At 30.2% G+C, this 25,842-nt stretch overlaps 1 protein-coding gene across 4 annotated transcripts in view; it reads left to right on the top strand.

The window, feature by feature from the left end:
* The window catches only part of LOC107456864 (exonuclease GOR), an 88,358-nt gene that overhangs the window by 20,677 nt on the left and 41,839 nt on the right, over nt 1–25,842 (top strand). Inside the window, exon 1 of one of the 4 annotated variants that reach the window (XM_016074829.4) lies at nt 23,440–24,444. The exons of the other annotated variants lie outside the window; for them this stretch is intronic. Coding sequence (XP_015930315.3) covers nt 24,432–24,444 — 13 coding nt within the window. The 5' untranslated portion in view covers nt 23,440–24,431. Of the gene's footprint in view, nt 1–23,439; nt 24,445–25,842 lie in introns of those variants that run through there. 4 annotated transcript variants of the gene reach the window in all.

The following is a 25,842-nucleotide window of genomic DNA, read 5'->3' as shown; positions in this document are numbered from 1 at the left end:
AGCATTCCTATTAAATCATTTTTGTGAGTAATATTTTGATGACGATGATGATATTCCTGATTCCCCTGTTACGCCGCTGTTCAAATAAATTTAAATTTATGTCTCTATCTTCAACTATTAACCATACATCAGCAATTTCCAAAATAGTCTCATAACTTAGAAAGTCACTAAATCATTTTTTATTTTTATATAGTTCCGGTATTATAGCCTGCAACCCTTTTCGTGTGCTGTGTTGTAATAATATATATATATATATATTTTTGCTCTAAGTTATCGGTAGGCTGATTTTCTTGCTATCTGTAAATCACCAAAGAGCTCAAGGTCGCGCAAAAGTAATCTCGGAGTCATCAATTTTTTATTGTTTATTTTGATGTTTTTCTCCTTTACTGTAAAGAGCTTATCATCTTTTTCAGGAAGGTCATGGAAGTTTTTTCAGAGTTACTAACATAACGTTACATGACTTTCCCCTTTTATGCATGCTTGACCTGTTGTGTTTAGGATTTAGGTAAGTGAGCTGGCAACGGTGATGCTTAAAATCGTCTTATTATCTTAAACAACGCCGCCGGCGATTTTGCTGCTTTTGTTTATTAAAGAGTTCTGCTCCGTGCCTCGTATTGCGTAATCGCCTCTGCATCTCTTTGTCTTGTTTTAATGTTAAATTAGATTTTAATCTACGCTAATCGGGTCAAGTGCTTGAGTGGTGAAGGGGATTTTTGAGTAAGCCCTCACTCGTAATTGTTTTTGAGTAATCCGTAGAAAGTGCTAAGAGTGATAAATATTAAGGCGTTATTTATTATTTTTTTTTATTAGGACTTACAGAGCACGAGAGATCTTTTAAGGACCTACAGATATTACGTAAGCATCTTTTGATTTTTACCCCCTTCTCTTTTTGTCAGCTTATTACAAACTTCTTCCGTATGCTTAAGCCTGGGCTTCGAATCGAAGTAATAAAATTTTTAAGAATCTAATATATATAATTCTCTTACGTGGCTCCCAAATTTTGACTGTATTTCTTTTCCGCCGGTGGCAACGTTTGTTTTGTTTTGTTTACGTTACTATTTCTCTTACACGGCGAATCGACCAATGATTGCCGCTAAAAATGTCATATGCCAAATCTAGCTGAGGTGGCTCAACATATAGCGCTTTTATAAACGGAAACGGAAATAACCGGAGAGCATCAACTGCGGCAATCTCATACTATTAAGCTAGGCAGAAGTGAGTAGTCTTTGTCGAAAGATCTCTATTTTAGTATATTTTGTCGAAAGCGCTTTTTTTCACGAATTTATGTATTACGAATTTATTTGACGATTTTTGATTTGTATCACGAATTATACTATAGCACATTTCTAATAGATTAACGAATTACATGTCATTTATTTGAATTCAAATTTATTTTAATGACTTAGTATTTACTAAAAAGATGTAATTTTTTTAAAAAGAAAAAGTTTTTATATGGATTTGAATGATTGTTTTGAATTCTTAGAATTTTGTGCATTTGCAATGCACCTAAGTTAGCAGCGAGTGAAGCAAACTATATAAGATTGCGTAGCAATTTTTGGGGGTTGGCGAGCGTTTGCGAGCAGGAGGCGCAGCCCACTAGTTTTTATTATTAGTATATTAGTATTTATTACTAGTAATGCATGGCGTTGCGTTTTTTAAAAAGTGCTTATTTTAGATTTTCGTTTTTTAAAAGCCCTTAAAGGTACTTCTGTCATGGGATGTTTTTAAAAAGTGCTTAATTTTCCTTTTTCGAAAATGATTTTTTTCTTCTTTACCATGTCGATTTTCGCCACGTATTATGCGAATGCGTGCTTTTCTCATTGTTCTATTTAACGTTATTCATAATTCATTCAACCACTATCAATTTCGGCATCCATAGCGTATAAAAATGTAAATCATTTTACATGTTTGATGAAATACTTGCGAGTCCGCATGTGCGTCTACTGAGCTAGGTTCGGTGAGATTCTAGCGGTCTCGTGTGCAACTCTGCTGCATTTTACAAGCTATTCTCAGTTTTAGGCTTCATTTTCCACCCTCTGAAATCGAACCAAAAAATATCTTGATATTTTTATGGTGGCTAATATAATTAAGAGAAGAATACTTTGTCAGAAACTAGTTATTTTATCATGATCATGTGAAGTCTTTAAAAATTATTTTACATTTTGTTATTGTATATAGTGCTAAAAAATATTTTTTGAGTGCTTAAAAAGTATTTAAAAGGTGCTTATTTTTGGTTGAAAGATTTGGCTACGCACCCTGTAATAGTAAAATTCAAGTGCCAGATTTATTATAAAAGAAAACTAGCAGGTAGACGAACAAATGCGTTCTATAAAAAAATGAAAAAATAAAAATTGCAACATCAATTGCATTGGTGTCAATAAATTTTTTTTTTTTAAAAATTGCAACATGAAAAATTTATACCCTTGAATTATTTTTTTCATTATTAATTTTTTTTCTTCAAACTTATTTGTTCGACATACTACTAATTTTTTTCGCACATTATACATTGTAATTTATAATTTTTTTTGTTGACAAGATAGGGAATTTATTCTTGTACGTAAGCATTGCTTTGCCTCCGCCCTCTCTTCAGCAAAGAAATAAGTAAATTAAAACCCCATCACTTTTATAAATCGCACATAAAATTCCTTAAAATAATTTTTGAATAAAAAGATAAAAAAAATATTTTTTTTTTTTTTTTGTGAGTTGCTTAAAATAACTCATTTGGAGAGTCTGATCCTAATTATAATCATATTTATAATTTTGTTAAAAAAGTTCACTTCATTGTTTAACTACAAAATTTATATTATTGCTTGCCGGTAAACGTTCAAGAGATATTTTAAATAAATTTATAAAGTTGCCTCAATTTATTTATTTATTATTATTTTTTTAATTGAAACGAAGGTCGTTCTTAATTTATCGCTCGGTCGCGTCTACCTTATAATAGGAACGATAATATTTTTTTTCCTACAATCACTTTTTAATTATTGCCCAATATTGCACTTTGCTTATGTCATTCAAGTGTTTGAGTTTCTCATTTGAAGAGCATATAAACATTCAAGCTGAGAGGAATAAAATTATATTGCTTTAAACTGAATGAAAGCTGCCTACTTTATATGCACACAGTTCTGGTTGTTGGTATAGTTAATAAGTTTATTACTTTCTGTTCGAATACATGCGTGTTATCAATTTATCGTGTTATGCGTGTTATTGATACATACGTGTTATTAATTTATCGTGTTATACGTGTTATTAATACATACGTATTATCAATTTCAATGCTTATTTAATTTATAAAGAAATGCTAAAATATTTAGATGTGCTTCATTAAAATATGATTGAATACATTTATAATGATGCTTTTTATTATTTTTGTATCGCACACTTCTAATCAATTATAAGAAACTTAATATTTTTTTTTTGTACATGTTTTGCTATTTGAATATTTTCCTAAATTTCTAGAAGTATATAATTTATTGAAAATGATAGAATTTATGTTTCAGTCTTTTAAAATTTTTACATCTGTTATAGAGTGACAATTTAAAGGAGAGTTCGTGTAATTAATTCTCTTAAAGTTTCCAAGTCTTTCATTAAAATAAAACATAAGTTTTTGATTAATATACATTTTTCATGCCTAACTTAATTTCCTGTTTTTTGTGAATTTTTCACAAAAAGTCTCTAATATAATCTCAGTCTCGCGGACCTCTGTTGACTAATAAGTGAATCTTTGACTAGCGAGTCACAAATTTGTGTTTATTTTTTGTATTTATATATTAATTTTTTTCAGACATTCCTTTGCTTGATTTGTTTTGATATTCTACTTGTTTTTCAATTTTCGGACAATACTGTTTGAGGTAGAAAGCTAATATCTTTTATTTTTAATTAAATTTATGCCGTTTAAAAAAAAAATGTTATTTGCGTAAACAATTCTTTTTTTTCTGCGCCTCTTTATTTATTCTTTTATTCTATTGTACTTTGTATTGTAGTTTCTTAATTTGAATGTAGCTTTTTCTTCCATCTCAAGGTAGCAACAGTAGAGTTCAACCTTTTATTTATGTTGCGTTTACGCTGCATTGCGTCGGTGTCGTTTTCGTCCTTAGTTTGTTCTCTGGCCATAAAACGATTTTTACCATGACTACAGTTAAAACATGCATCTCGAGAAAGGAGCGGAAGTGGACATTAACAATTTTTCAAAGTACATGACCTCGTTTCTCTATTAGAAAGGGATCCTTCGTGACCAGTTGATATAAATTTTCACTGAATTTTTTTCTTTTTTCTCTTCTGCGTATTTTCTTCCGTCCATCTGCCTGAATGTACTTTATTGATTTTCTTTTAACTTGGTATGTTTGATAATAGAAGAAAGTTTATTGTAAGTAAACATGCATTTCTTACGTGGCGCGCATTTCTCTTGTTTTTATTATGTGGATGCAGTAAATATCATTTAGAACGCCATTTTGAAATTTGTATTCTGTTATACTCTTAAGACAATATTAACGCAAATACCGTTGCCTCGTTCTTTTTCGTGATTCCAGACCATTTAATCAACTGCATTGTACACAAAAAAGTTGAAAACGCTTCCATAAAAATTTATATAACTAAATATCCTTGTACGAAAAACCATTTTTTAAAAAATATTTTTTCCTCTTTTTTTTTTTATATTTCTGATTGAGCTATATTAACCGCACACGATCATAAGGAAAATAAATCACCCTTAAGTATAATTATTTGTTTAAAAAAAAGCTATTAGTTGTAGCGTTTAGTTATAGCAGCTCAAAAATTAAAGTACATTCAGGGGGTCTGTTTAGAAGAAATTTGAGTCCGTTAACGGACCCTTCACAAAATATCTTTTCATAAAAACGGACCCTTCACAAAATATTTTAACTCCAAAACGGACCCTTCACAAAATAATTTATCCTTTAATCGGACCATTCACAAATTTGTTTATCTTCGTTATTGTTTTGTTAATCGAGTAAACCCTTCCCAGGAAGGGGGGGGGGAGAAAGACAAATGTAAACGAACTAAATTTTGTCTTCGGCAGACGCTTCTGAATATTCGAATAGACGAAATGAATATTCTGCGTTCAGCAGTATAAGATAAATACCAAATATTTATATGTTGCATCGCTAATTTAGTAGCTGCAATTGCTGTTTATTTCTTAAAATTTAATTTTTTTAATTATAATTTTACAGTGTTGAGCATAATCTTGTATGTCTTTACAATTTAAAAACTCCTTGAAAAAGTTTTTTTGCAACAACGGACCGTATTTGCACAAATTCACAAAAGCGGACCCTGGTTGAAAGAATGTGACCTAACTTTTATTTTATCTTCGCAAATTACGAGTCATTTTTTTCACCATTTTACAAAAACGGACCTTTCACAAAATGTCTGGACAGACCCCTGACATTATTAAAACTTTAAAGAATGAATAAATAATTATTTTATTAATTTTCTATAAGTTTATAAACTTATGTTAGACTGGGGGATTTGGGCTGTAGATATTGTCACATTTAATATATTTTATGTCTGCTCGCCTCTACGGTGCTTACTACGAATGCTTGTTGATATAGCAAGTGAATAATAGAATCGAAGAGAAGAACAAAGGCTTGAAATGTTTTGGAACAAAGGCTACTTAGTTTAGTTTATAAATAAAAGTGATAAATGATGAAACTAAATATCTTTGTTTTTAAAGCAGTTTTTTTTTAAAATTATTTGTTTTGTTTAAACAACATATGAACTGTTAGCTGTATTAGCATAATACTTTAAACAGTTGATCAATATTTTGCAGAGTGAATGGAGAAAATGATTTTGTTTTTTCAAGTTTACAGACCTATGTTAGACTGAAAAAAAAAGACAAGTTATTTATATTGTGTTCTTGAGTCTAATTTTGAATAATATCGCTATGACACTTTTTACCGTGTATGTTCCTTGTTAAGTCCGAATTCATTTAGAAAAGAGGAAAAGATGCGAATTAATTGCCTTGATAAGATAAATGTAAAAATATATTAGTAGGAGAGTCGATGATTCATAATTTAATTCTATATTTTGTGTAATATTTTTTAAATTGAGGTATTAGTTGCAGTGTAACTGCTGCCAATACTTTATATTTAATATTGTATGAGCATTTGTAAGTGGTATGTAATTAATTAATGCCTGACAGGGTGGTTGTTAAAAGAATATGAGTTCTTCAAATAAAATAAAAAATTATCTTTAAAAACGGAATCTTACCAAAATGTTTTATCAGAAAAATCAGACTCTTCACAAATTGTTTATCGTAAAAAACGGAACCTTACTAAAAAATTTTATCAGAAAAATACTCTTCACGAATATTTTAGCATAAAAAAACGAAACCTTTCCAAAATAAAATTTATCAAGAAAATGGACTCTTTACAAATTTTTTACTGTAAAAAACGGCCTGATACCAAAATATTAAAACTCTACTAAAATATTATATCTTGAAAATAAACTCTTCCTGAAATACTTTTGACAAATGGAGTCGATGCATCACTGACGTCACAAATTCAAAACCTTAAAACTGACATTACTTGAAAAGACACGGTTTTTGTGTTAGATTCGGAAAATGGCGAGTAGGTTTTTCAATATTTCACTATAACAGGACCAAATATCTAGTATAAACCTTTGTATTAAATTAATTTTAAAAATGTTAATTATACATCGCATACAAAATTCGGTAAGAGCTTTTTACGTAACAATAAAGTAACATTCCAAAACAAATCGACAATTTTAATTAGTTCAAGAGCATCGAGACCCATTAAACTAATTACACCCAATGTAACAAGGATAATGTATAGACTCTCCGTTGTTTATTTTTATTCGATTTTGAGGAGCAAAAAAAGCTATCTTATCTATTTACTACTTAAAACAATCTAAGAGATGTCGGCATCTTGCCAACACGCGCACAATCATTGTTGTTCCTTTCATCTGCTCTGTTTTTCTGTTTCAGAACATAATGAATCTGCAGTCACTTTAGGCGTGGAGAGATTTAGCGAAAACATTGTTTTCAATGTCAAGTGCTCGCATTAATCTGTGTTAGTTATTTGACCTATTAATCCGTTTTTTTCACAACAGATTTCTCTAATGATTCATTCATTTTACTTGATTTCGAGAATGAATACGAAAAGTTTTCTGTGCTGCATATTATTTTGAATCATTACCAAAGGGGTAATAGAACTCGTAATGCCGAAGCTGCATACTCCATGAATCTTCACCAACGGAGCAATATAACTCGTAATGCCGAAGCTACATATTGAATGAATCATAACCAAAGGTGCAATATAACTGGTAATGCCGAAGCTACATATTGAATGTATCATAACAGGGGTCTGTTTAGAAGAAATTTGGGTCCGTTAACGGACCCTTCACAAAATATCTTTTCATTAAAACGGACCCTTCACAAAATATATTAACTTAAAAACGGACCCTTCACAAAATATTTTAACTTAAAAACGGACCCTTCACAAAATGATTTTTCTTTTAATCGGATCCTTCACAAATTTGTTTATCTTCATTATTATTTTGTTAATCGAATAAACCCTTTCCAGGGCAAAAAACAAGAAAGATGGATGTAAACGAATTAAGTTTTGTCTTCGGCAGACGATTCTTTCATTATTCGTCCGAAATTAATATTCTGTGTTCAGCAGTATAGGCTAAATACCAAATATTTGTATGTTGCATCTCTAATTTAGAAGCAGCAATTGTTGTTTATTTTTTAAAATTTAATTTTTTTTATTATAATTTTACAGTGTTGAGCATAATCTTGTATGTCTTTACAATTTAAAAACTCCTTGAAAAAGTTTTTTTTTTTGCAATAACGGACCCTATTTGCACAAATTCATAAAAGCGGACCCTGGTTGAAAGAATGTGAGTAATTTTTTCACAATTTCACGAAAAACTGACCTTTCACAAAATGTCTGGACAGACCCCTGCATAACCAACGATGCAATATAACTGGTAATGCCGAAGCTACATAACCAACGGTGCAATATAACTCGTATTGTCGAAGCTGCATACTGCATGAATTATTTCGAAAGCTGAAATATTACTTGGAATGCCGAATCTACATACTGAGTGTATCATAACCATAGGGTGCTATATAACTCGTAATGCTGAAGCTATATGCTGAATGTATCATAACGAAAGGGGCAATATAACTCGTAATGCAGAAGTTGCATACTGTATGAATCATAACGAGAGATACGATGTAACTTGTAATGCTGCTGTTCGTAATACTCATTGGCAATGCTAAGTTACTAGTTATTAAAAAACTAAAATACGTTACATCCTGTTTTTAAATATTGATAATTATCTTGGTTATTTGTAGAAGGTTCATCATTATTATTCATGCGCTTGTGTGCTTTTAACGAGATCGAATATCAACATAATAATAATATTTAGCTCTTGATGTACTGAATGTTTACTTCATATTTACATATTTGTTTAAGACTTTTCTTTAAAAATATGAAGATTAACTATATATACCTAGAGTAATAAAGTCAGACTTTTTTTTTTCTATCTTCATATAATAAGTTAATACATTGAAATGATATGTTGTCGTACGGGTTTATCCTTGTAGATTTCAAAATTAATGATAAAATCGCTTTTCGTTGTTTTATAATTGTTAATGAAGTTAATTGATTTTATATATTCAGCTTCAGTAGCATCGTCTTCTTATTTATCTTCCTTTTTATTTACCCTTTGGCTGTTTTTTACGCCTTCTTCTTACCTTGACAACTTTTTTTTCTCGTTGAAAGGGCAAACAATTTTTTTTAGCTACTTAACGTAATAGAGTTGTTTTTGAGGTTTGTAACAGATTTAATCAGAAAAAGAAATTAGAAAAATCTATATCTCTATTAGCCTCGTAATGGTGTGGCAAAGTTTTAGTGCTTGGCGTTATCGGAACTTATTGCGATGTATCGTTTAGAAATATTTTGTGTTTATGATGTATCGCGATATTTTTCAAACCTAGACATCCAATTTTTATTATTTTTAAATTACTCAGTTTTTTAGTTACCCAAATGATATTAGACAAACCTCACAATGGTATCGTATTCTATAATGATCGTTTATCCGTTCTACTCGCTATAATTATTTCATTCAATATCTATCGTTGCCGACTATATACGTAATATTACAGTCAATATTTATCGTAATAATGTATGCGATATAAACATGTTCCACGATTATGGTTTTCGATAATACTCGTGATACTAATAATTTCGATAATACTTGCAATACTGATAATTTCGATTATACTCCCGATACTAATTTTGAGAATACTCGCGATACTGATAATTTCGATAATAATCGCGATGTCTTCGATATTTTTCGTTTTTGGTAATGTTCGTTTTATTATCACTGACAATCCTCACAATGGTATCGTATTCTAAAATGATCGTTTATCGGTTTTACTCGCTATAATTATTTCATCCAATATCTATCGTTGCCGACTATATACGTAATATTACAGTCAATATTTCTCGTAATAATGGATGCGATATAAACATGTTCCATAATTATGGTTTTTGTAATACTCGTGTTAATAATGATTTCGATAATACTTGCAAGACTGACAATTTCAATTATACTCGCGATATTTATTTTGAGAATACTCGCGATACTGATAATTTCGATAATAATCGCGATGTTTTCGATATTTTGCATTTTTGGTAATGTTCGCGTTATTATCATTGGCAACATCTATGGTATATTCGATACATGTCATCGTTCACGATATATAATTGGAATGCATTTTAATTCCATTCTATTAATTAACTGAATTTTTTATTCATTCTTTGGTTTTAAAGTTCAGTAATGTAAGTGCTTATAAAATGAAATTTCTGATTATTTAAAAATTTTTTTTAAAATTCTGAAACCTGTCATTAAAGCTTGCGGTGATCTGTAATGGAATAGCTTAAATCATGTGACTTAATGATTTCTCCTTATAAAGTATTTTTGTTAATGTAATTTTTGTACTATTTACGAAGGTCATTCCATGCATTTTTCTCAACATAAAAGTGTGAAGTGTGATACTCTGGAAGATGAATGATCAATTAAACGAATTCTCTAAACCCTTATTGCTCGCGTGATTGATAGATTTATTGTCAGCCTTTATAATTGAGATTTTTAGAACTCGACGACTGTTTAAAAACAAACCACAGTAGACTGAAGGTCAGTGTTGCCGGCGTGTCTCAAGGATTTCATTATGGGAGAAGAGTTAAATAAAAAGACATGCATAGCTATCGATTTTTTTAAAAAAGAATAATAATGTGTTGAATGTACATGGAGAATCGCCAAAACTTCAGCTGATGTATCTTTTCTTTTCACAGCTGATTTCGCAGGATAATTTTGGGGTGGGGTTTTCATTCAAATGCTAGCGTTTCTTCTTCTTTCTTAATATTTTATCCCTTCTTCGAAATCTACACTTGTTTTGCGACCCTTAAGTTTGTGATTTTTTTAAATTTTTTTTTTACTTAATCTTTGGCAAGAACTGTAAATATATACTATAATCAGGGGTCTGTTAAGAAGAAATTTAGTGTCCGTTAACAGACCCTTCACAAAATATCTTTTCATAAAAACGGACCCTTCACAAAATAATTTTATCTTTTAATCGGACCCTACACAAATTTGTTTATCTTCATTATTGTTTTGTTAATCGAATAAACTCTTCCCAGGAAGGGGGGGGGAGAAAGACAGAAGTTCGGCAGACCCTTCTTCCTTTATTCGTCCGAAATGAATATTCTGCATTCAGCAGCAGTATAGGCTAAATACCAACTATTTATATGTTGCATCGATAATTTAGTAGCTGCAATTGCTGTTTGTTTTTTAAAATTTAATTTTTTTTAATTATAATTTTACAGTGTTGAGCATAATCTTGTATGTCTTTGCAATTTAAAAACTCATTGAAAAAGTTTTTTTGCTATAACGGACCCTATTTGCACAAATTCACAAAAGCAGGGCCCTGGTTGAAAGAATGTGACTCAACGTTTATTTTATACTAGGAGGCTCCGCCCCCTGCTCCCTAACGCTCGCCAACCCCCGAGAATTGCTACGCAATCCTATGTGTTTCACGCCGTGAACCATGGCTCGCTGCGCTCGCACGCCAATGAACACAATGTTCTAGCACAAAGACATAGTATATTATCATCAAAGACATAGTATTTTATCATCAAAGACATAGTATTGTACTTATGTAGAAGAATTCTATCAATGTTCTAATTGGCTTTTAAAAAAGTATATTAGCTATTTAGATTGTACATGGTGAAAAAATCAAAACATTAGCTAAATGAGAAACATATTAGCAAAATAAATTATCAAATATTGCAGTTACTCACCTAAATTCAACTGAATGTGTATAATAAATTAGTTAATGCTAGAAATTCTGAAAGTTTTAGAAAAAAATTTTATTATTTAAAAATATAAGCTTTAAACCCTAACTTTTCCTTGTGAGATAATAACCCTCAAAAAGTCTTTCATTTTCAAGAACACAAAAATTTGTTTTATCGCCAAATGAAATATTTTTTGGTGATCAGCATTATTGAAATCAATTTCTATATTAATTAACATTTGTGATAAAGTACATAACATTTTAGAACAAAATGAGGATGTTTTACATACAATAAATTAAAATGCATGACTGTTAGCATTACCCGAGAGGAGGTCGCCATGCTGCATTTCTAATCGGGGAGTTTTGATTTTGGCAGTTCCCCTTGCCTACTGCCAATAGAAGTTTCAATTAAATTTTTTCCAAAAATTTTTTTTTTCTACAAAGCTCTAAGAAATTAACACTAAGCATTTAGAATTTCTTTGAAAACACAATTATAGATTTGGCATCTTGGAGCAATTACTGAAAGACAGTCAAATGACTTAACTCTTGACATACCAACATAAAGTTGTCCAGCATGACTAAAAACTTATTTAGTCAATACTAAACTAATTTTCTCAAAAGTCTGACCTTGTGACTTATTTATAGTCATGGAGAAGGCCAGCCTAATTAATTCCCAATTGAGTTTAAATTAAATATTATCATGTTTTTAGGGCATGAATCTGAATTGAACAACCTGATAATGCTCACTCTGGTTATTGTTTCCGTTTTTAAAAAGCGCTATATGTTGAGCCACCTCATGTGACATTTGCCATGTGACATTTTTAGAAGCAATCATAGGTCGATTTTCTAACGTTGCCATTCGGGGAGTTGTAATGAGGCTTTTTTTTGGTGCCGTGTAAGAGAAATCTATATAAGATTCTCAAATTACGAGTAATTTTTTCACAATTTTACAAAAACGGACCTTTCACAAAATGTCTGGACAGACCCATGATAATGGTGGCGAATTCTGAACAACCTGTGCATTCCTCGAATAATAATTATTATTTATGCAGATCTCACTTACAATAAAATAATTAAAAATATAACTTTTATTTGATAATTTACAAAATTGTAAACATAAATTTTGTTTTTTAATTAAATGAATATATTTTTTATCTAAATTTGAAAAAAGTTTTTATTAAAACTAAAAGAGAGTATAACATTTCTTCATTTACGAGTAAATAATAATTATTATCATTATTTACGCAAATCTCATTATAAAATAATTAAAAATGTAACTTCTATTTGATAATTATAAAGTTGTAACATAAATTTTGTTTTTTAATTAAATTATTATTTTTTTCTAAATTGAACGAAAGTATTTATTGAAACTAAAAAAAAGTTATAACACTTTTTCATTCATAAAAACTTTTTTTTAAAATTTATTATTATTTTTTTAATATGTATACATAATGTGGCTATATTGCCTACTGCCAAAATTTTTTTCTTCTTTTTTTTCAAATAGGCAATAGTTGTTGTTAAATAATTTAAAAATATTATATCAATTTTGCCAATTGTTGATTTGTCCATTTTTGACAATACACCAGGGATCTGTTTAGAAGAAATTTGGGTCCGTCAACGTACCCTTCACAGAATATCTTTTCATAAAAACGAACCCTTCACAAAATATTTTAACTTAAAAACGGACCCTTCACAAAATGATTTTTCTTTTAATCGGACCCTTCACAAATTTGTTTATCTTCATTATTGTTTTGTAAATCGAATAAACCCTTCCCAGGGGGGAACAGAAGAAAGATAAACAAATTAAGTTTTGTCTTCGGCAGACGCTTCTTCCATTATTCGTACGAAATGAATATTCTGAGTTCAGCCATGTTCAGCAGTGTAGGCTGAATATCAAATATTTGCATGTTGCATCTCTAGTTTAGAAGCAGCAATTGCTGTTTATTTTTGAAAATTTAAATTTTTTTTTTGTTATAATTTTACAGACCTGAGCATAATTTCGTATCTCTTTACAATTTAAAAACTCCTTTAAAATTTTTTTGCAATAACCAGACCCTATTTGCACAAATTCATAAGAGCAGGACCCTGGTTGAAATAATGTGACTTAACGTTTATTTTATATTCACAAATTACGAGTAATTTTTTCGAAATTTTAATGAAAAACTGACCTTTGTCTGGACAGACCCCTGCACATATAATATACTTGTTTATGTTTTAAATCTTAAGTTTGTGTAAAACAGAAGAAAAAGCGTAAGGAAAAAAATTGTTAAATTGTCGGTAGTAACGAATTATTCATTTAATTTTATTTAATATCTGCATAATAATATTTTCCAATTCCATAAATCTTATCGTCTACTCATCGACTTTAAACTGTTATCAGAGTAAAATTACGAGAAAAAAAATGTTATCTCTTAATTTGTATTCTCCCTCCAATCTTAGCATATCAGCTGTAGTAATATTATGATTCGAATGTGATTTTAATGTTATGTAATCAATTATTTCAATACCTTTTATCACATTTTATTTGGATTCAGATTTAATACACGTTACAGCTTTCTCACTACACGTGTTTCATTTTTTTTTTTAATCAGACTTGTGGCTTGATAGTTGATGTGAAAGCGGTAGTTGAAATGTTCGACTCTGGTTCTATTAAATTTTTTACTTCGAAAAATATCAATATTTTCACTAAATAAATAAAATATTATTTTCATTTTACATACGATAAGAGTTAAGGGTATTTAATTTAAAATTGCATTTCATACCATAAGTTGAAGAAACAAATTTCTCAAAATATATTTGTAAAAAAAAAGAAAAAAATAATAATAATAAATTGTAAGGAAAAAGTTAGCTAAAACCATTGTAAGAAAAGAAGTAGATATCAGTAAGAAAAAGACAGCTAAAACTATTCTAAGAAAAGTAGTTGGTATCAATATCTCACACTTGCAGTACAAGTGTGAGATATTAATAATACCTTAAAATTAATAATACCTTATTATAAATTAATTTAAAATTAATAATACCTTATTATAAATTAATTTAAAATTAATAATACCTTATTATAAATTAATTTAAAATTAATTATACCTTATTATAAAATATTTTGTTATGGAAAAATATTCTGGAACTGGGATAACTGTTACAAATGATGCTTAGAATTCATTAACTTTTCAGATGAGCTGAGTAAATTTGGTTTTTATGTACTTTTTTCGTTAGTTCAATCAAACGTAAACTCAAGGACATACAAATGTGATACATTAATTTGTAATAAGTTTAAATTTAAATAAATGTCACAATATTCATTTGAGTTATATTTTTGTTCATATACTGATTAATAAATATTTGTCTAGATAGTTTTCATGCGATAAAAATCTTCGCTTCTTTTTTAACCTATATAGAACCAAACATCGACTTTTTCTTCGTCTCCCCCAACATTGAATTTGACCACCCATAGTTTTAAACTTGATGGAAATATTGAAATTAAATGTCTGAACCTTTAAATCTAAAAGAGCGAAAAAGTAAATTGTGATACAGGGCGAATTGTGCTTTAAATCTAAAAGAGCGAAAAAGTAAATTGTGATACAGGGCGAATTGTGCTTTAAATCTAAGAGCGAAAAAGTAAATTGTGATACAGGGCGAATCGTGCCACGTGTATGAGGTACATCCGGAAACATCTGCCGCTTCTTGCTCTCCAACATCTGCTTTCATGTCACCCCGGACCCTCTTCTACCTAAAACGAACAAAAGAACGCGTTTGACTGACCCCGTAAACAGTTTTATATTATCCAGTCCTCTCCATAAGTAAACTTGTGGGCTGATTGAAAAAAAAAAAAAAAAAAGAATGCTTAATTTTCTTGAGGACCTTGGATTTATCGAAGGTGTCGCCTATTGCGTAGCGTTATTTTATTTGGTATTTGACGTTACTAAAGAATAAAAGAGTTATTTTATAGCTTTTTCTTATGACCTTCGAGAATTGTAGTTTTGACAGGGTCCAATGGACAGGCAGGAAGCCATAAGCAATATTTACTGTCTTACGTAAAACATTGATAAATGACCGAAGTTTTTTTTTCTTCTTATTTTTATTATTATTATTCCCTTTATTTTTTTTAATGCCCGTCAATAGCAATCAATGCTTTTGCAGTTTTGGGGAAATTAGTATTATTGACGAATAAATAAGTTAGTAATAAAACATATTTATCGTAGATTCTGATATATGTCTCAGGCTAATTGCAAAATTTGGCGCTTTACTGTGGTCGCTGGCTTTTTAACGCGTCCGACAGATTGTAAAAGTGTACAGAATTTTCTAATCTGTAAGATATTTATCTGCCTTTAAACGTTTATGGGTTCACTGCAGCAAGCCTTAAGAATGTCAGGCTGATTAGAAAATGCTGGAGATGTTTAAATTAGCCTACAAAGCCTATTCAATTAGCCAATTAGCGTTGCAAAACGATAGTGGCTATTTTCAAAGAAGTAAATAATTCAATTAGCCTGCGACAAATATAATTATATAAAGGTTAGAAGACAAGATATTGAAGATTTTTGTTGTTTGTTTGGGATTTTGCATTACGCTCTCTCTTCTTGAAAATAGTCTAATGTAGTTCTTAAAACGCATTTAAAATTATTATTTGAAAATTGTAATCCGTTAAAAGTTTAAACAGAATGTGTGTAGTATGTTATACACAAAGCTTCCGCATGTAGTGTTTATTTTGTGTATGAAATTCATTTGAGTAACTCTAAACTAACATCCTCAATATTCTTTTCTCCCCAGAAGGATTATTTCCTTTTTCGTTTTGTATTGAATTTGCGGTTATGAAATCTATGTTCAACTTGTAATTTTTCAGCATAACCCAGGACATAATATTCCACGCTCAAGCATTGGAACTACTTCGCCTTCATTGATGACTTTTTGGTATAACTAACAGGAATTCGCATATTAAGTAAAGAATTCAAAATTTTAAAGCAATTAAAAATAATACTTCCAATGGAAAAACTCGCTTAGCAGCAGTGAGTCCAAAAGGAGCTGGTACCCTCTGAGGACGTCAGCTTTGGTTGTCATATTTATCCAATTTTTTTTCATTATGTATCTCATTTGTAATAGGAATTTGCCTTACATGTTGAAGAAAACCTCTCATGAGTTGACCGACATTTTTCGAGAAAGCTGATGCGTTATTGAAAAAACCCCGCTAGCAGCTTTTTTTTTTGTCCCTCAATGAAATAGGTATCCCACAAAAATAAATTGAAAGAAATGTTATATTCCACAAGAACAAATTGTTAAGATGGTTCTCTATCTTATTCTAATTCCTCTTAAATCTATCACTCCTTATCTCCCCTTCTGCTGACCAGACGAGTAGTCCTCTTGCCGTCCAAGCCCCCGTCCTCTAGCGTCCACCCTGTAAAAGGGGCAACCACAAACGATTTGTAGCTTACAAATTTTCAATTTGTTTTTGTGGGGTATCTATTTCATTGAGAAAAGCAAAAGCTGATAGTTCCCTATCTTCACCCAAATGCTATTAAAGACAGTGATCAATCCCATAAATCTATCATGAATTCCATGAATCCTATCATTTCCGGAAATTTTTTCTGACTTTTTCAAGCCCTTCCTCTCCTGACCAAACTGGGAGGGGGTGGAAGGTCTGGAGACGGAAAGGGTAGATTCTAAATATGCTTTTCATTTAATTTTTGGGAATAAACAGATGATGGATATTTACTCTATTTTCACTATCTTTTGATGCATGTAAAATATAAGGCCGTCACCCAATCAGAATTTGAGATGTAAAAGCGTGCGGTATTTTAGATTTCCTATTCTGACGAAGTTATACCTATACGATTCTGCATGCAATCAACAGTTTTTGATAGGTAATTAAATAGCATACAGTTCATTATCTCTAGATTTTTACTAAGATCTTTGTTTTTATGCAATTAACGTTAAAAGAATTTTTTAGCGTCATCCCAATCAGTTTAGACTAAAATAAAATTAGATTTTAAAAAAATCTAAAAACTGAGAAACGTGTAGTTTTAAATTATTCATCCAAATTCACAAACCGCATCATTTCATTGCATTAAAGTTTTGAGGAAAAATTCATAGAAGTTCTAAAAATTATCAAGCGCTATTTCGTCTAATTTAATAAAGCAATCCCTTTACTTTCTGTTTTTTTTTTTTAAAAGGTATTGTACTGTCTTAAAGATACTTCATCAAAATTATCATAGGTACAAGGAAAAAAAAATCGAGAAAACGCAGATTAAAAATTGAACGAAGAATTCAAGATGGTGGAGATCTTTTAAGATGGGATTGCTTCTAAAAATAATGAAGTACTTGGTGATGAAATCATTCCAAATCGTTTCGCATAAATGCTGAAAATGCATTGAATGTTGATTGGAGCTATTAAAAAACTCTCCTCACGTAACTGGATTACATCAGAAAATACCTACTCTCAATTCGACCGTCACATTCTGATGATGATTCTTCCCAGTTATCAATCACCAATATTTTAAACTGCTCAAGGTCGAATAGCCTCAAGTTATTCCCGGAAATTTTCTGTTTACTGTAATGTAAAGTGACTAGTTCTGCAGTTGCTGCATTTTCTTAGTAGTTTGTATTTATTAATACCATGTTTTTAAATAGGTCGAATTTGTTGGTTGTTTCAGTTGAAACTGCACACATTTTATATTTTTAACTCGTGATTTAATGTTAAAAAAAGAGGAAAAAAATCTAGTTTAAACCAGTCCCTTCTATCCAGGCTTCTTATCTCAGAAAAACAGTCCACTTTCTTTAACTGTACTTAATTTTCGTTTACTTTCAGTTTTTTTTTCCTCTTTAAGTTTCGACCATAATTCTTATTCATTTCTCTATGCGAGCTTTAAGCTGCTCCATTTTCCATGATCACTTTGCTTATGCTGAGCATGCGGATATCTTTCGGTATTGGGCTGTAAATCCTTTAGGATTTTTTTATGGGTAAATAATCTAATTGAACTTACACTTGAAGGAAGCAATGCGATAATTTTTTAAAACTAAATATGTAATCTTGCCATGAAGTATGATCTGGGCTTAGAACAGACAAGTAACTTAAGTATTTTAAAACTTATTAAACTCATACAAAAAATTGCCAATATGCGGCATTTTTCAACCTATATGGAAATTATCAAAATCACTGCCATATTCTCAGTTTTTGCAAATTTTTATGAGCCCAGGTAATGCCGCATTGGAGGAAGTTTTTAAATATTAAAAGATTAGACTAGCAACGCTTTTCATTTCCTTTTCTCTATTTGGCATTTTGCGCCATTTTCAAAATAAGCGCAGACAGTACTGGCTTTAGATAGGCTAAACTTGATCTAACAGTCATTAGTAACTGTTGCTGGCTCGCATCAGTTATAAAAATGGCATATTATTTGCAAAAAAGCATCATTTCATGTTATGACGGAGACTTTGAAAAACAACCTGAAGTCCTCAATGCCAAGTCACCAAGCAGAAGTGCATTTTAACTTTTTTTTAAGGCACTGGCTATATATATATTTTTAAATAAATAAATTTATGTTCGAAATTACCTGTGGCATCGAAATAAAAATGAACCCGATTCTGCCAATGTTAGTTGCATTCGAATGCAATTTCAAATTAAAAATTTTTATAATATCCTCTTGTCTTTTGTCGGACAATAAAATAATAATCTTTTGCTTCATTCTACCACCGGGGAAATTCATTCGCCAACAAACCAAACAAAAATCAGGATCTTTGGCACCAGTGCTATTTAACCCTTTCTCGATAAAGATAGCTAGAGTTTTTAAACCTTAGTGTGGGCAGTAAAATAATCTGGACAAAGGATGTACAGAAATAACTGAGAGAGTTGTTTTTATTCCGGTTTTCCGTATCATTCTACAGATATGTCATCTTTATGGGAGCAGGAATGCCGGAAATGATCGAAGGACAAAAGAAGTGGACTTTTGTTTCTCACGTACCTGTTTCTCCCATTGCATTCGAGAAGAAAGGAAAGTTTCTTGGGAATCGTTTTCCTTTCTTACTCCTAATTGTTCTTTTTGCTTTTCTACTAGTACTTTCAATTTCTTTCCTTTTTTTTCTTCTGATTCTTTCGATTATTAAATAAATTCATTTAAGAGATTTTTGTTAAATAATTGCCAATTATTTATCAACGGGAATCATTTTAGGCGAAATTAGGGCATGGTAACTGGCCCATAAATTATTTTATCATTAAAAAGAGCCCTTCAGAGAATAGAGAGCTTTTGCATTGCGTTCGTCTTACGTAAAATGAAGCGCTTAATTTTATGTTCTACCGATGGCCTTAGCGGCACTGTGATGTATAAGGAAATTTTCGCGCATGCGTTGTGAAACTCATATAGTGTTAACGTTAGAGTTAACACGTTGAGTAAAATCTCTCTCATATTTTTTCGCGAACACTGATGATTTGAGGAAAAAATCTTTTTTTCTTTGTTCATAATTTTAAAACTAAAACTGTTTGAAAAACAGCGTTGAACCAACACCTCCTAGAATAAGGTGTTGATTGAACACGAGCGTAAAAAAAAAAAAACAGGTTGCGGAACCTCCTAATCTAATTTAATACCGTCGACCCCCAATTTTTGATTATGAGATAGCAAATTTCTGGTATGTCAGGTGTATAAGCCGATCGCTGAAAAAAGAAAAATCTAAAATTTTAAAAAAAAGAAGGAAAAAAATCATTAAGTTATTAAGTCTACAAAATTGTTCAATTAAAAAATACTTCACGTCAAAAATGCGTACAACGACAAAGAATTTCCGCGTTGCTCTTCAACACGCCATGTATCAAATGAGACTTAGAAGCGTTACAAAATGTGGATTCACATGTTATTGTAAAATCTTTTACAAAACAGTATGGAATTTTTAATGAGGTGAACACTATTTTTTTTTGTGAGACATAGCGGACAAAGATGATGTAGAATTCATTACACATTGGTATCTGTATGAAAACTTTGCTAACGTTATTTAATCCAACACAAATGATGTTCTGGAATCTTTAAACTTGTAGTTTCATATGCTTTAAAAGTTTTAGATGTGTTACATTTTTTTTTAAATACTCATGAATAAATTATCTTAACTTTTCCTATATTCAATTTTAAATTTTAGACATAATTTAAAGTATTGTCTCTAAAAATCCTCTATATGTAAGGAAATTTAATGAGGAAATAAGGCAAAATTAATTGTATATATTATATTAAATATTATTATTTTTTATTTTCTTTTTAAAGAAGTGAATCTATACAGAATTGCTCATATCTATCTGATTGTTTAAAATGCCTAGATATTTCACAATTAACGAATATCCGATTTCATTAACGGTTTATAAGTCGACCCCGTGATTTTCGTAAATTTTTAGAGATTTGAAAAGTCTACTTATATACTGTATTTTAGAAATTACTCATTATTAGATCTCAAAAAGAATATTGCAGAACTGAGAATTATTTTTTGATTTTAATTAAACTGTTAAAAAAAGGTCTCTAGTTTTCAACAAGTTTGTGTATAGAGTTTAAAATTAAAACTTTAAGTCGAGTTAAAGGTAAGGTCTTATTGGATCTGTGACTTTTTTTAAATATTTCCATTGATCATGAGTTTTGTTGAACATTAATCACGGGTCTGTCCAGGCCGAATTTACTACCGTTTAGCGGTACCTTCACAAATTCAACTTTAGGAAAAACGGTAGTTTCACAAATTCAATTTTAGGAAAAACGGTCGTTTCACAAAATACTTCCTCTTAAAATTTTATTTTTGTATCCCTTAAGAAACGATAAATCCATATTTTTGTGTTGATTTTTTAATATAATTTTTAATTTTTCACAAATTATGTCTAAATTTTCACAAAATAGGTACCTGTCAGAAAAATCTATAATGAAAGTTTGCTGGCAAATTAGATGCAGTTCTACTTATTTTTTAGTATTCATTCCCCCTTTTTTTAATATTTTTAATCTTATTTTTAACGGCCTATTTTTAATCCTTGCAATATCATAAATTTTGCTGCAATTTATCAGATTTCATATCTAATCATGCATTTTAAAAGACTGATTCGCGATACTTGACTTATAATCCATTTAATAGCATTTAAAAATCAGCTTTTTTAAGGATTTGAATTTTACATTGCCACGTGTTAGAAGAATTGATTCTTTCGAATAATACTAATGACCTTGATTAACATGTACTTGTAGCTAACAATAAACTCTTTTATCTAATACAGTGATTAACCTTACCGCTCGTGGATGTAAATGAGGATCGGAAATGTCAACTTAATCGACAGTTTAAACAGTTATCACAGTACTCAAGGTGATTTTGTGTGTTTGTCTTTTCCGATTTACCTGCTCGCTTTTGTTCCGCTCCGTAGATGACAATCACAGGAAAGAGTTGAATTAAAAGTGTTTACAGTTGACGAGGAGTGTTGTGATGTACCCTTTTCTATTTTTAAAAGAGAGTAAAATGTCTTGAATCCTATCTTCTTCCTATGTCACATGCATATATTTATAGCTACATACTTTCCTTGTTATATTTATGTAACAGAGTAGGAATTGAGATTTTAGCCATCATATAACATTTATGTAAAATACATTACTTAATGAACGCTGTTAGTATTAAAACCTTTAAGAAACTGGGTTTTATCAGTTTTTTTCTTCTTTTTTCTTTCCGTTAATGTATATTCACGAAACCGTACGTATTATTTGATTCAATATTAGCAATACAGTTATCATCACAGCTCTTATTCAGAATTCACGAAAATCGCTAATGATCAAGTAACATAAATAGAAAAAAAATTAATTATCATTTTGAAATTTAATATTTTTGAAACAAAATACATTTTAATTACGAAATTAAGTATTTGATGTCTTGAAACTTTCCTTTTTTTCCCCTTAAAAAAAAAAAAAACTTTCTCATAATTTGAATAACAATTTATAGTAATATACCTAATAATTTATTTCTACATTAATTTTTATATTGGCAGCGTCATACATAAATATAGAATTGTTAACGGTGAAGTGTAACATGAAAATAATATAACGATGTTGATGACTTGTTTTGAGATTATTATTTAGAGTGTGTCTCATTATATGAAACAAATCTTGCATTGAGACAGGCATAGAGAACTAGCATCCGCTTAAGATGAATGACACCGCCACAATCGTAATTATCTGAATGAAAAAGTTAAATGAATGCTTGTCATATACTGTATCAAATCATAGAAATTTCCTCCTTGCGACATCGATGAATGGTCATCTTCAGATTTGGGAAGAGTCCTCGAAGTCATATTGGGAACCGGAAATTTGCGGCCGAACTTACGCCAAAGAAGGAAGTCATTTATTTTGATATTTTTTTTTAGTTACATCTGAAACCTTTCTGACGCAATATCTCATCATAAGTAGGGTGACCAGATTTTTTCGGGCAATTCCGGGGACACTCATCTCTCTCTTCCCCCCCCCTCCCCCAATTTTATCGACAGAAAAAATTGGAAAAAAATTTTGATCATTTATCTTAAAAAATATTTTTTTTTTTCGTTTACATTTTTTTTATAATTTAGTATATAAATTATATCGTTAAAATCGTGATCATAACATTTTTACACAATTTTAAAAGTAATTAACAAAACAATTGTATTGCTTTTAAAATTATACTATTTTCTGAAGAATGAATCTTCTTTAAAATTTCAGGATTTTTTTCGAGTAATTGAGAAAATATGTCGCATGAAAAATCCAAATTAATCAGTACAGATAAAACCGCTTTCACTGTATTCAAATCCATTCGCGATTTTTCTTTAGTCCAATAGTTATTTATGCGCGAAAATACCCGTTCTACATGCGCATTGCTGCTTGGCCAGCACATAGCAAGCTCATATGGAAACTCGTTTTTCCAATCATCCAAATAATGGCATTTTCTTTTTTTTTGTTTCTGTTGCCATATTGACATCTATTTTAAAGCAATAAAAATATTTTTCTAAATATCTATTACGATAACAAATTATGAGGTTTTCAAAATGTAGAATAATTAGCATTTATAAAAATTAATTAGTCGTAAGTGGTAATAATAACAATTTCATAAAAAATGGTTTTATACTTTATTGGTTAGATATTTGTAAAACGTTTACCTGATTATAAAATGTTTTAGTTATTTTTCTAAAATAAAACTGAAATGTAGTAATTGTTGTCGTTTTTAGTGGAAATTAGCTAATATTGGCAGTTTATGTAACTCGAGATATTAATTGTTTTAAAAGCAGCAACTAATATTCATGTTACGTCTTGTTTTAAACTTCTTTTCGTATGTAAACATGTCTGGCGTACAGCCTAGTAAAAATGTAAACATTACTAGATGTTAAAGTTATGTGTTCCAAAATTTCTGTAGTATAAGTTATAGTGTGTTCTTAAAAACTAGTTTACATTTAATTTTCAATTCTTACATTAATTTGTATGAAAATTTTTGAGAAAATAAAAATTACATATAGTATATTTTTATCAAATATTTTACACAAAATTTTTCAATTTTATAACCGGGGACAAAACCGGGGACGCAAACCGACCGGGGGCATGAGGTCTTCGCCGGGGACAATCCCCGGAAATCGGGGACGTCTGGTCACCCTAATCATAAGTGTTCGGAATATGAATTCTTGATTTCATATTAGGTTTAGCTTAGTTCTTGAAAGGAGGGTTTAGTCATCGAGAATTTGGTTGGCGACAGGTTTTTCCAATAAAGTCGTATATTGTAATTATTAAGCAGTCGACACACTCCTATGAAATTTGGGAAATAGGTATCTCCCGGGACTCTTCTTTGGTCTAATGCAGTGGTGCAAGCGCTGCGCCAATTGCGCCGAACTGCGCCAATTGTGGAAGCCTGCGCCAACCTGCTCCAAATTGAAAGAATTGGCTTAGATTGCGCCAAGCTGCGCCAAAACGGGTATTTTCCCCTTGATATCGCCAAGTCACGATTTTATGGCAACCAAGCTTATGCCATGTGGGGAGTTGCTACAGTAACGAGCACGTGCATATTTTACTGTGAGCTGAGCGTTCTTGTTCTTTTTTTTATTATTTAGTTAGTAGCATTCCATTCTTTTTGGTTCCAAGCTGATGGAAAAAGAATAAGAAAAATGACTTCAAAAAGTAAGTACCTGTTATTCAATATTTCTTTTAGATTTGTGATAAATTTTTTATATTTTTTTATAAGTTTTTTTTTTTAATGCGATTAATGAACGAATTTTTATTTTTATTAAATACATACCAGGTGCATAGCGTTTTTCAAAAGCGCTTATTTTCGTTTTTTAGAAGTTCTTAAAGGTGCTTTTTTTCATTAGGTGGTTTTTAAAAAGTACTTAATTTTTTCTTTTCCAAAATAATATATATTTTCTTTACCATATCGATTTTCGCCATTTTTTCTCTATTCATGCAACCTACGTATAACAGGCGCCTAGCGTATGAAGCGGATCATATTACATTTTTGATGAATTACTTGTGGATTTGCCTGTGCATAATACATACTGAGCTGGATTCAGTGGGAAGGATTTTTGAACTCTCATGTGCAACTCTGCTTTATTTTGCAACATATTCTCAATTTCAGGCTTTTTTTTTCCCGCTCTCTGAAATGCAACCGAAACTTCTCTCGAATTTTCGGGGACCAACTAAACATTGCCAAATTTTAATAGCAAAAGAAAATTTTATTTCTCTTGTTAATTTCCTGGTTATTGAGGTGCCATCGTCTTCGTCAATGACAATCTAATGGCCTTCTTGCGCTATTCTGTTTATAGATTAGTACCATGATCTTAGAATTTAACTTGGGGACCATTCACTAAGTACATATTTTCTTGTTGATTTTCAGAGCAGGCAAGAATCTCAAAGCTTCATGGCCTCAAAACTTCCATCTCCCTTTTATTCATTTAATTTAATAAAGATATGAATTAATAAATTTCTTAAACGTAAAGAACGTACATTTTTATCCAAGGGACCATCCACTAATTGCATATTTTTTAAAACATTTATTTTTTATTATATTTTTTTTACTTATTGCATTTTATTATTATTATCTTCAAAATTTTTAATGCTCTTAATTTGTTTCAGGAAAAAACTTAAAAATATTTAGAGGCAATATTTTGAATGCAGCAAAAATTCTTATGTAATTCAGATTTGTCATTCAAAAGTACTTTAATTCATCTCTTAATGATTTGAATCAGAACAATTGGTATAAAAAAGTTTAATTATCACAGATTTTTAAAATATGAGTGTAGTGACAGTATAATAATTTACTTCTGACAAAAAATTTTTAGCTTCAATACTCATTCCATTGTATTTCCATTTAAAAATTATTTAGTTTCTTAAATCAATACATTAATGAAATACTGTACTAAGTAAAAAAATATATATATACATTGTCTTTAAATATTAGGGGCCATTCACTAATTTACATTTATAATATAAATTTTTTAATTTGTAATATAAATATATTAATTAATTGTATATTAAAATCATAGTGTAGGTTGCAGCGCCAATCATCGACGTTACTTTTGA

The sequence above is a fragment of the Parasteatoda tepidariorum genome, chromosome 4, assembly GCF_982258835.1.
Source record: "Parasteatoda tepidariorum strain Cologne lab strain chromosome 4, Ptep-v5.0, whole genome shotgun sequence".
In the NCBI taxonomy this organism is placed as follows: Eukaryota; Metazoa; Arthropoda; class Arachnida; order Araneae; family Theridiidae; genus Parasteatoda; species Parasteatoda tepidariorum.
The sequence above is the reverse complement of the archived record's forward strand: the minus strand, read 5'-3'. Positions and strand labels throughout refer to the sequence as shown.